At 39.5% G+C, this 12,577-nt stretch overlaps 1 protein-coding gene across 2 annotated transcripts in view; it reads left to right on the forward strand.

Annotated features, from left to right (window-relative positions):
* LOC127486178 (zinc finger protein 585A-like) overlaps window positions 1–12,577 on the forward strand; it is a 47,412-nt gene that overhangs the window by 25,710 nt on the left and 9,125 nt on the right. The window contains exon 1 of one of the 2 annotated variants that reach the window (XM_070068652.1): window positions 5,395–5,829. The exons of the other annotated variant lie outside the window; for it this stretch is intronic. Within the exon in view, the coding sequence (XP_069924753.1) occupies window positions 5,785–5,829 (45 nt within the window). The 5' untranslated portion in view covers window positions 5,395–5,784. Of the gene's footprint in view, window positions 1–5,394; window positions 5,830–12,577 lie in introns of those variants that run through there. 2 annotated transcript variants of the gene reach the window in all.

Raw genomic sequence — 12,577 nt, forward strand, 5'->3', positions numbered from 1 at the left:
TTGCAGTACAGAAACTTCTCAATTTGATGCAATCCCAAGTGTTAATTGTGGCTTTGACTGCCTGTGCCTCTGGGGTATTTTCCAAGAAGTCTTTGCCGGTGCCAATGTCTTTCAGGGTTTCTCCAATGTTCTCTAATAATTTGCTGGTGTTGGGTCATAGATTTAGATCTTTAATCCATGTTGAGTGGATTTTTGTGTAAGGTGTACAGTAGGTGCCTCCCTAAGGTGTAAGGTAGGGGTCTTGCTTCATGATTCTGCAAGTGGAAATCCAGTTTTCCCAGCACCATTTATTGAATAGACTGTCCTTACTCCAGGGATTGGTTTTGGATCCTTGATCAAATATAAGTTGCCTACAGATGTTTGGATTTCTGGTGTTTCAATTCTGTTCCATTGGTCTATCCATCTGTTTCTGTACCAGTGCCATGCTGTTTTGATTACCACTGCCTGTCGTATGTCCTGAAATCTGGTATTGTGATGCCTCTGGCTTTGTTTTTGTTGCACAAAGTTGCTTTAGTTATTCGAGGTCTCCTGTGTCTCCATATGAATTTCAGCACCATTTTTTCCAGATCTGAGTAGAATGTCTTTGGTATTTTGATTGGTATCACATTGAATCTATAAATTGCTTTTGGGAGAATGGACATTTTGATGCCATTGATTCTTCCAATCCATAAGCATGGAAGATTTTTCCATTTTTTGGTATCCTCTTCTATTTCTTTCTTTAAGACTTTGTGATTCTCATCATAGAGATCTTTAACATCCTTGGTTAAGTTTATTCCAAGGTATTTGATTGTTTTTGTGGCTGCTGTGAATGGGATTGATCTTAGCAGTTCTTTCTCAGCCATGGCATTGCTTGTGTATACAAAGGCTGTTGATTTTTGTGCATTTATTTTATATCCTGCTGCTTTGCCAAACTCTTCTATGAGTTCCAATAGTCTCTTAGTGGAGTTCTTTGGATCCCCTAGATAAAGAATCATATCATCTGCAAAGAGGGATAGTTTGAGTTCTTCCTTCCCAATTTGTATCCCTTTAATTTCTTTTTCTTGTCTGATGGCTCTGGCTAAAACTTCCAGAACTATGTTGACTAGTAATGGTGAGAATGGGCATCCCTGTCTGGTACCAGATCTCAGTGGAAATGCTTCCAACGTTTCCCCATTCAATAGGATGCTGGCCATGGGTTTTCATAAATTGCTTTGATTGCATTGAGGAATGTTCCTTTTATACCCAGTTTCCTTAGAGTTTTCATAATGAGATGTTGTTGTATTTTATCAAATGCTTCCTCTGCATCTATTGAGATAATCATATGGTTTTTCTTCTGCAGTCTGTTAATGTGGTGTATCACATTGATTGATTTGCGAATGTTGAACCATCCCTGCATACCAGGGATGAATCCCACTTGGTCTGGATGGATGATCTTTCTGATGTGTTGCTGCATTCTGTTAGCCAGAATTTTATTGAGGTTTTTTTGCATCTATGTTCATCAGGGATATTGGTCTGAATGTACTTTCAATGCTGCATCATTTTCCAGCTTAGGAATTAAAGTGATGATGGCTTCATAGAAAGAATTTGGAAGGATTCCCTCTTTGTCAATTGTTCTGAATAGTTTGGGATTAGTTCTTTAAATGTCTGGTAGAATTCACCAGTGAATCCATTCGGTCCTGGGCTTTTCTTTCTTGGGAGGGCCTTTATTTCTGTCTCAGTTATGGGTCTGTTTAGGTTTTCTATGTCTTCCTGGTTCAATTTAAGTAGGTTGCATGTGTCCAGGAATCTATCCATTTCTGACAGTTTTCCCTGTTTGCTGGCATACAAGTCCTTGTAGTAATTTCTGATGATTCTTTTTATTTCTTCGGTGTCTGTAGTTATGTTTCCTTTTTCATCTCTGATTTTATTGATTTGGGTCTTTTCTTTTTTTAGTTAGTTGGGCCAATGGGGTGTCAATTTTATTTATTTTGTCAAAAAATCCAGCTCTTTGTTTGGCTGATCTTTTGTAATGTTTTTTTTTTTATTCAATCCTGTCGATTTCTTCTGTGATTTTAATTATTTCTCTTCTACTAGATTTGTGTCTGTTCTTTTGCAGTTTTTCTAGATCCTTGAGATGAATTGAAAGCTCATTTATTTGGTGTTTTTCCAATTTCTTGATGTAGGCACCTATTGCTGTAACCTTTCCTCTTAACACTGCTTTTGCTGTATCCCATAAGTTTTGATATGTTGTGTTCTTATCCTCATTTACTTCCAGAAAGTTTTTGATTTCTCTTTTGATTTCTTCTATGACCCATTGTTCATTCAGGAGCATGTTGTTCAGTCTCCATGTGTTTGCATATGCTCTAGGGATTCCTGAGTTGCTAATTTCCACCTTCATTCCGCTATGGTCTGAGAAGCTGCATCATATGATTCTAATTCTTTTGAATTTGCTGAGACTTGCTTTATGGCCTAGTATGTGGTCAATCCTAGAGAAGGTTCCATGTACTGCTGAGAAGAATGTAAATGCTTTAGCTGTACGATTGAGAGTTCTGTAGATATCTGCTTGATCCATTTGGGCCATAGTGTCAATTAAATCTTCTGTTTCCTTGTTGATCTTCTGTCGGGTTGATCTATTTCTGAGAGTGGAGTATTGAAGTCCCCCAATACTATTGTATTGGAGTCTATGTCTCTCTTTTAAGTCCCTTAACATATCTTTTAAATAAACTGGTGCCCTGTAATTAGGTGCATATACATTGATAATTGTTATATCTTCCTGTTGAATTGTTCCCTTAATCATTATATAGTGCCCCTCTTTGTCTCTCTTAACAGTTTTTGTGTTAAAGTTTATTTTGTCTGATATTAATATGGCTACACCTGCTATTTTTTTGGTTTCTGTTGGCATGGAATACATTTTTCCAAACTTTTACTTTCAGTCTCTATGCATCTTTGTTGGAAAGATGTGTTTCTTGTAGGCAGCAAATAGATGGGTTTTTTTCTTTAATCCATTCAGCCAGTCTGTGTCTTTTTTTTTTTTTTTGACTTTTATTTAGTGAATATAAATTTCCGAAGTACAACTTATGGATTACAATGGCTTCCCCCCCATACCGTCCCTCCCACCCACAACCCTCCCCTTACCCACTCCCTCTCCCCTTCCATTCACATCAAGATTCATTTTCGGTTATCTTAATACACAGAAGATCAGCTTAGTGTACATTAAGGGTTTCAACAGTTTGTTCCCACACAGAAACATAAAGTGAAAAATAATAGATGATTTTTTTTAAATGATGATGAAATCAGATCAGACCTATTGTCATGTTTAATCCCAGTGAGAGTCAAGTTGGGAATTGATAATTTCTTTTTTTTTTTTTTTTTTTTTTTTTTTACAGAAGATCAGTTTAGTATGCATTAAGTAAAGATTTCAACAGTTTGCACCCCCATAGAAACACAAAGTGAAATATATTGTTTGAGTACTCGTTAGAGCATTAAGCCTCAATGTACAGCACATTAAGGACAGAGATCCTACAGGAGGAGTAAGTGCACCGTGACTCCTGTTGTTGACTTTACCAATTGACACTCCTGTCTATGGCATCAGTAATCTCCCTATGCTCCAGTCATGAGTTTCCAAGGCTATAGAAGCCCCTTGAGTTCTCCGACTCTTATCTTGTTTAGACAAGGTCATAGTCAAAGTGGAGGTTCTCTCCTCCCTTCAGAGAAAGGTACCTCCTTCTTTGATGACCTGTTCTTTCCACTGGGATCTCACTCACAGAGATCTTTTGCCAGAGTGTCTTGGCTTTCCATGCCTGAAATACTCTCATGGGCTTTTCAGCCAGATCTGAATGCCTTTAGGGCTGTTTCTGAGGCCAGAGTGCTCTTTAGGACATCTGCCATTCTATGAGTCTGCTGAGTATCTCACTTCCCATGTTGGATCACTCTCCCCTTTATTTATTCTATCGGTTAGTGTTAGCAGGTACTAGACTTGTTTATGTGCTCCTATTCAGCCAGTCTGTGTCTTTTAACTGGATATTTGAGTCCATTAATATTCAATGTGACTATTGATAAGTAGTAGCTTTGCCCTGCCATTTTCCCAAAGATATTTCTAATATATGCTTTGAACTTCCTGTGATCTTTTACTGGGAGATTTTCTTCCTTCACCTTTTTTCATATTTATGGCCGTGTTTCTGTGTTTCTGTGTGTAAGACATCTTTAAGCATTTCTGCAGGGCTAGACGAGTAGTGACAAATTCTTTCAATGTCTGTTTGCTATGAAAGGTCTTTATTTCACCTTCATTCACAAATGGTAGCTTTGCAGGAGATAATATTCTGGGATGGCAGTTTTTCTCTCTTAGTACCTGGGCTATATCTTGCCATTCCCTTCTAACCTGTAGGGTTTCTGATGAGAAGTCAGCTGTGAGTCTAATTGGAGATCCTCTGAGAGTAATCTGACGTTTCTCTCTTGCACATTTTGGGATCTTTTCTTTATGTTTCACTGTAGTGAGTTTGATTACAACGTGTCATGTCAAGAATCTCTTTTGGTCATGTTTATTAGGGGTTCTATGAGCTTCCTGTACTAGGATGTTTCTGTCCTTCTTCAAATTCAGGAAGATTTCTGCTAGTATCTCACTAAAAAGGCCTTTCTCTTTCTCCAGGCCTTCAGGAACTCCTAGAACCTGAATGTTGGGTTTTTTAATAGTATCCTGTAGATTCCCAACAATATTTTTTAGATTTCTAATTTCCTCTTCTTTTCTTTGGTTTGACTGTATGTTTTCCTGTGCTCTGTCTTCTAAGTCCGGTATTCTCTCTTCTGCTTCACTGATTCTGTTTGTAAGGCTCTCTAATGTGTTTGGCATTTGATCTATTGAATTCTTCATTTCATTTTGATTTCTCTTCACTATCACAATTTCATGTTCTACTAATTGCTTCATTCAATTAGATTTTTCCTTAAGATTTCATTTTCATGAGAGAGAATTTCTACCCTGTCCAGTAAGGATTTCCGTAGTTCAAGAATTTGTTTTTGAGAACTTCTAAGTGTTCTTATCATATATTTTTGAAAATTGATATGTTGCATTTCTTCTATCTCATCACCTTTATAATCTTGGCTTGGGGTGTCCTGTTCATTTGGGGGCATCATAATGTCTTCTTTGTTCTTGTTTCCTCAGTTTCTGCATTTGTTGCTTGACATTATGGAATTATTCTTTGGTTTGGTTTTCTTCTTCTTCTTCTTCTTTTTTTTTTTTTTTTTTGCTGTTGAGGTTTTTCTTGTTATACTATGACTCGATTAAGTGGACTTTCTGTTCTGCTTTTGATGGATCCTTAGAGGCTTGTGATGGGTGTGGCCAGAGAGTGCTGTTTGATTCTTCAGGGTTAAGGGTGACACACTCTGGTTAGGCATATTAAATTTTTTCTCTTTCTGTGTTTTTTTTTTATTTTATTTTTTTTTATTAAGAAGGGAAGTAATTCCACACAGCTGAGTGGAATTGAAGGCAGTCAGTGTCTGAGCTCTGGCCCCTGTGGGTATAATATTCATCTGCTCTGTCCCAAGGACCACACAAAGGATCTGTGCAGTCCTCAGTGAAAGCTCAAATTCCCCTGAAGTCTTCCACCAGGTTGCCAAGGTTACCAAGTTTGCGGCGTCTCCCAGGAGTACTCACATCTCAGGCACTCCATGAGTTCTCTCACATACCCTCAGTTTTTTTTTTTTTTCACAGTCACAGTTCATAAGCTCCCACACATCACTAGGTCCTAACCTCCTTTTATTTCTCCCACCAGAGTCAAGTTTTTCTACTTGGCTGAGGGCGGGTGCAGCCCTGAGGTGACACAGCTCTTACATATGTCCAAAATGGTGCCTGCTCTTTGTCTTGCTCACCTTTGTAAGGTGAGTGGAGAGAGAGAATCATGTTCATACTGGTTCCTTTTATTTTATTTTATTTTATTTTATTTTATTTTATTTTATTTTATTTTATTTTATTTTATTGATTTTATTTCTCTCTTAGTTAGCCTGGTGGACTTTCCCCCAGGGCTTCAAGCCTCATTCCCTCTAGGCTCTTCCTGCGACTTCCCTGCCAGTGTCTTGGGCTACTGAGGTTTTGCCTCACCTCCCTTTCCAGTACTGGTGTGTAGACTCAGCAGCTGGGGTCGTGCCCTCCATGTAGGTCCACCATGTCCCACTATTTCTGGAAGAGTTTCTTCTGCAGTTTTTTCCCCCTAACTCTTCCCTGAAACTACAGTATCTCCACTTTTATTAAACTATCTTTTCCTGGGCTATCAGTGTGCTCCCTCCCTATTCCACCATCTTGGAGGACTCCTGCCCCCTGTATTCTAATAGTCCTTCCTGGTAGCTCAAGGAAGTTTTGCCAGGATCTCTGTAAAAAAGATGAAATAAATTGTATTTCAGGAGAAAAGTGCTTTGTGTAGTGTCACATGATTTGTAAATACCCAGCACCTTAACTTCTGCCTAATGTTCTCTATCTTGCCACACTTAATTAAAAAACATTTATTTTTCAGATCCATTTCAGAAATTGTCACCAGTTCAAATAGTACTGCTTTAGAAAACTTTCAAGAGTATGTCTTCCCTTTTTCTACTAATGCTATGTTTGGAGTGTATGACTTCAAAAAGCATATCATGAGGCTGGTGCTGTGGCACAGCAGGTTAATTCCCTGGCCTGAAGTGCCCACATCACATATTGGCACAGGTTCAAGACTCAGCTGCTCCACTTCTGATCCGGCTCTCTGCTATGGCCTGGGAAAGCAGTAGAAGATGGCTCAAGTCCTTGGGTCCCTGCACCCATGTGGGAGACTTGGAAGAAGCTCCTGGGTCCTGGCTTTGGTTGGTGAAGCTCTGGCCATTACAGCCATTTTCAGAGTGAGCCATCAGATGGAAGATCTCTCTCTCTCTCTCTCTCTCTCTGAGTAAATTTGACTTTCACATAAATAAATACATCTTTTAAAAAAACCAAAAGATATCATAAACATTTTACCCCTTTCAGTAATTTCATCTTCAACAATATGCAGTATACATGCACCTACAGAAAATTACTGTGAACATTTATCCTGCCTTCTGAGATAGTAAAATTATATTAAATTAGATTTCATATGATAATAAGCTTCTTAAAATATAAACTAAAAGAACACAATGACCATATATAAGCCGAAATGTGAAGAACCACCTTAAGGTCTCCAGATAATTTATTTTTATGAATCCCAGGACTTTTTTTTTTTTTTTTTTTTTTTTGTATCAGCAGCTTTTCTAAGGTCTAATTGATAGGCAAATATTGTGTTTATAGGAGCATTTTTCTAAGTTTTTTTAAAAAAGATTATTTGAAAATATTGTATATAGAGGAGAGACCCAGAGAGATCTTTCTTCTGCTTGTTCACATCACAGATGGCTGCATTGAGCAGGGCCAGGAAAGAATGAGGCCAGGAACCAAGATTTTCATCTGGATCTCCCACATTGGTAGCATTTGCCCAAGTATTTGGATCATCTTCTATTGCTTTTCTTAGGCCATCAGCAGGAAGCTGGATCAAAAGCAGAACAGCCAGAACATGAACCAGTGTTCATATGGGATGCTTGTATTGCAGACGGCAGGATTACTTGCTATGTGACAATGCTGGCCCTGTTTTATGGGAACTTCCAAATGAAATTTTGAAGTTGTATGCATTGTAGTTTGCATGTAATTCAACTTTCTGCCATACTTACTGATACATATCAGCATTTGATGTAGGACAAACCAGAAAACACAATGGCTTAACAAATAGCCATTTGATTTGCAGTTCTGACTCTGTGTTATGGGCTGTACTCAGCTGGGCAGTTTCTATGATCAGTCCAGGAGTAGAAATGAGAGTTTAGCCATTTGGGGAACTGATTGAGGCTTCACTTAAGTGTCTGGGGTTTGTGGTGAATCTTGGCTACATATTATCTCTTTTTTTTCTTTTTTTGACAGGTAGAGTTAGTGAGAGAGAGAGACAGAGAGAAATGTCTTCCTTCCACTGGTTCACCCCCAAAATGGCTGCTATGGCCAGCCTGCTGTGCTGATCCAAAGCTAGGAGACAGGCACTTCCTCCTGGTCTCCCATGTGGGTGCAGGGCCCAAGAACTTGGGCCATCCTCCACTGCCTTCCCAGGCCACAGTCAAGAGCTGGACTGGAATAGGAGCAACTGGGTCAGAACCGGCACCCCAACTGGGACTGTCACCCGGAGTACCAGTGCCGCGGGTGGAGGATTAGCCTAGTGAGCCATGGCACCACCCTACTACTATCTCTTCAACAGGCAGGCCCCAGGGTTTTTCAGAAGATAACTGTCAGAAAAAGAAAATCTGAGAAGGCAAATACTTTACCAATTGTCTATTTCTGGGGCTGGTTCTGTGACATAGCAGGTAAAAACACCACCTGCAGTGCCAGCATCTCATATGGGTGTCAGTTCATGACTCGGCTGCTCCACTTCTGATCCAGCTCTTTGCTACAGCCTGGGAAAACAGTAGAAGATGGCCCAAGTCCTTTGGCCCCTGCTCCCTTGTGGGAGACCTGAAAGAAGCTCCTGGTTCATATCTTTGGATCTACACAGCTCCAGCCATTGCAGCCATCTGGGGAGTGAACCTGCAGTTTGAAGACCTCTGTTTCTCCCTCCTTCTCTCTCTCTCTCTCTCTCTCTCTCTCTCTCTCTTCTCTGCCTCTCCTTCTCTCTTTGTGTAACTCTTTCATATAAATAAATATTTTAACAAATTGTCTATTTCTATCACATTTACTGGTATCTCATGGGGTAAATCAATTGAAATGGTGAAGTTCAGGGTCTTTTTAAAAAAGATTTATTTATTTATTTGAAAGAGTTACACACAGAGGGAGAGGCAGAGAGAGAGAAAGAGCTCTTCCATCTTCTGGTTCACTCCCCAGTTGGCTGCAATGGCCAGAGTTGTGCCAATCCAAAGCCAGGATCCAGGAGCTTCTTCTGGGTCTTCCACATGGGTGCAGGGGCCCAAGGACTTGGGCCATCTTCTACTGCTTTCCCAGGCCATAGCATATAGCTGGACCAGAAGTGGGGCAGCTGGGAATCAAACCAGTGCCTATGTGGGATGCCAATCTGCAGGTGGCAGTTTTACCCGCTAGGCCACAGTGCCAGCCCCAATCCAGGGTTTTGTGAAGGGATGAATACAGGGAAAGGTGCTACTTGGAATCATTACTGGTAAAGTGCACTGCATTAAATATACATTATGTGTATTTGTTAACTTTCTTTAGTATAAACTTTAATAACAACATAATGTTTATCTTTGATAACCTTATTCATTTGAACACTCAACCTTTCTTTTTACTTTTACATTATTATTTTACAAAATTTGTAGATAATGCTTTCATTAAACCAATGATAACTTCTGTTTAATCTCTGCTACTTAATATAGGTGGGTGCATTTTCCTATGTATTTCTATTTTTACAGGATTATTCCTCCACAGTGAAGCTGATGTTTATTATTCTTTATTCATCTATTATATCCTTTTTTTCCCACTGTTCAGTGCAGAAGGAAACCAGAGGTTTTTTTTTTTTTATTTAAGATTTCATTTATTTATTGAATGGGTTGCAGAGAGAGAAAGTCTTCTATCTGCTGGCTCACCCTCCAAATTACTGAGAGGCTGGAGCTCAGCCGATCCAAAGCCAAGACCCAAGAGCTTCTGGGTCTCCCATGCAGGTGCAGTGGCCCAAGGACTTGGACCATGTTCCACTGCTTTCTCAGGACATAGCACAAAGCTAGATTGTATGTTGAGCAGGCAGGACTTGAACCAGAACCCATATGGAATGCTGGCACTGCAGGCAGCAGCTTTACCCCTTATGCCACAGTGTTGGCCTCCAGAGTTTTCTTTGAACTCCTTCCATTCACCTTCTCTCCCAGGTATGATTCTGGGTCCTCCACATGTTTCTAAGAGGAAAGAAAATTAATATATCACCTGTAAGTGTTTTTTTTTTTTTTAATTATTCCCCAGCTTGTCAGTACTCATTTTAGGTGTTTAATGCTAGTTTATTTATTTATTTTTTTAAGTATTTTTTATGTATTTGAAAGTCAGAGTTACAGAGAGGCAGAGGGAGAAAGAGAGAGAGTCTTCCATCTGCTGGTTCACTCCGCAGTTTGCCACAATGGCCGGAGTTACACTGATCCAAATCTAGAACTGAAGAGCTTCTTCTGGGTCTCCCACATGGGTTCAGGGGCCCAAGGACTTGGGCCATCTTCTACTGAAATCCCAGGCCATAGCAGAGAGCTTGATTGGAAGTGAAGCCACTGGGACTTGAACTGGCACCAATATGGGATGCCAGCACTGAAGGCAGTGGCTTTACCTGCTAGCAACAATGCCAGTCCCAGTATACTAGTTAATTAAAATGGAAAATATGGGGCTGGCTCTGTGGCTCAGTGGGTTAATGCCCTTGTCTGAAGCATCGACATCCCATATAGACACCGGTTTGAGTCCTGGCTGCTCCACTTCTGCTCCAGCTCTCTACTATGGCCTGGGAAAGCAGTGGAAGATGGCCCAGGTCCTTGGGCCCCATCACCCATGTGGGAGACCCAGAAGAAGCTCCTGGTTCCTGGATTCAGATTGGTGCAACTCCAGCCATTGCAGCCAATTGGGGACTGAACCAGCAGATGGACGACCTCTCTCTCTCTGCTGCTCCTCTCTTTGTGTAACTCTTTCAAATAAATAAATAAATCTTTAAAAAATTTTAAAATAGAAAAATAAACATAAAATTTGTTCTCACAGAATATACAGAAATGAATTATGAATTTGGCATGATTATGAAACATTATTGTCATGTATAATAATGCAATTTGGTATCTTCTCTTTCTGTTGCTATAGCAAAATACATATTTGTTACATGAATTGAGTTGAAACTAAGCACAATATGCTACATTTTTGGAGTCATGTCTGAAACAGTGTACACATAGATGATGTACTGAACAGTATTTTAGTGCTACCTATGAAATAAACACTTAGCATTTTGCAAGAGGAAGAGTTACCTAGTGCTGGAACACAAATCAGTTAAGTTTGTTTTCAAATTATTAGAGTAATGGAGTTCTTAATACCTTTGAGAAGCTGAATGGGATTCTGGAATAGGATAAGGAATGTGTGAAGAAAAGAATCTACTGGAGGTTCATTTATTTTTTTAAGATCACAATGTAATACTTTATCCATTTTAGTATTTTTTTTTGTTCTAGTACCATTGGTTGAACTCTGTAATTAACACACAATTATTCTTAGGTGTTTAAATTTTAACTGAAAAGTGATCCCTGTTAGGAATTTGGAAAACATTATGCTGAGTGAAATAAGCCAATCCCAAAGGGACAAATACCACTTGTTCTCCTTGATAGGTGACAACTAACTGAGCACCAAAAAGGAAACCTGTTAAAGTGAAATGAACACTATGAGAAACGGTGACTTGATCAGCCCTCACCCTGACTGTTGATGAGCAACTTAATATGTTATCCCTCTTAGTATTTTTTTTGTTTGTTCTACTTAATACTTTTGGTTGAATACTGTAATCAATACATAATTCTTCTTAAGTGCTGAAACTTAACTGAAAAGTGATCACTGTTAAATATAAGAGTGGGAATAAGAGAGGGAAGAGATGTGCAATTCGGGACATGCTCAAGCTGACTTACCTCAAATGGTAGAGTTAGAAACATACCAGGGGATTCCAATTCAATCCCATCAAGGTGGCATGTACCAATGCCATCTCACTAGTCCCAGTGATCAATTTCTGTTCACAATTGATCATAATGATAGGACTAAGAATCAAGGGGATCACATAAACAAGAATAGTGTTTGCAAATACTAGCTGATAGAATCAAAAAGGGAGAGAACGATCCAACATGGGAAGTGAGATACACAGCAGACCCATAGAATGGCAGATGTCCTAAACAGCACTCTGGCCTCATAATCAGCCCTTAAGGCATTTGGATGTGGCTGAAAAGCCCATGAGAGTATTTCAGGCATGGAAAGCCAAGACACTCTGGGGGAAAAAAAAAAAAAAACTAAATGAAAGATCTCCGCGAGTGAGATCCAGTGGAAAGAATGGGTCATCAAAGAAGGAAGTACCTTTCTCTGAAGGGAGGAGAGAACTTCCACTATGACCACGGCCTTGTCTAAAAATTATCAGAGTCGGTGAACTCAGGGGGCTTCCATAGCCTTGGCAGCTCATGACAAGAGCCTAGGGTGATTACTGAGGCCATAAACAAGAGTGTCAATTTGTTAAGTCAACAACAGGAGTCACTGTGCACTTACTCCTCATGTAGGATCTTTGTCCTTAGTGTGCTGTACATTGAGATTTAATGCTATAACTAGTACTCAAACAGTATTTTTCACTTTATGTTTCTGTGTGGGAGCAAACTGTTGAAATCTTTACTTAATGTATGCTCAACTGATCTTCTGTATATAAAGAGAATTGAAAATGAATCTTGATGTGAATGGAAGGGGAGAGGGAGTGGGAAAGGGGAGGGTTGCGGGTGGGAGTGACATTATGGGGGGGACATTAGTATGGGAGTTCCTTACAAAAATAAACGTATGTTCCAGTATTTCCAAAAAAAAAGATTATTTATTTGCAAGGTGGACTTGCAGAGATTGGGAGAGACAGGGAGACAAAAGGATATATCT

This window comes from Oryctolagus cuniculus, chromosome 2 (genome assembly GCF_964237555.1).
Source record: "Oryctolagus cuniculus chromosome 2, mOryCun1.1, whole genome shotgun sequence".
Taxonomy (NCBI): domain Eukaryota; kingdom Metazoa; phylum Chordata; class Mammalia; order Lagomorpha; family Leporidae; genus Oryctolagus; species Oryctolagus cuniculus.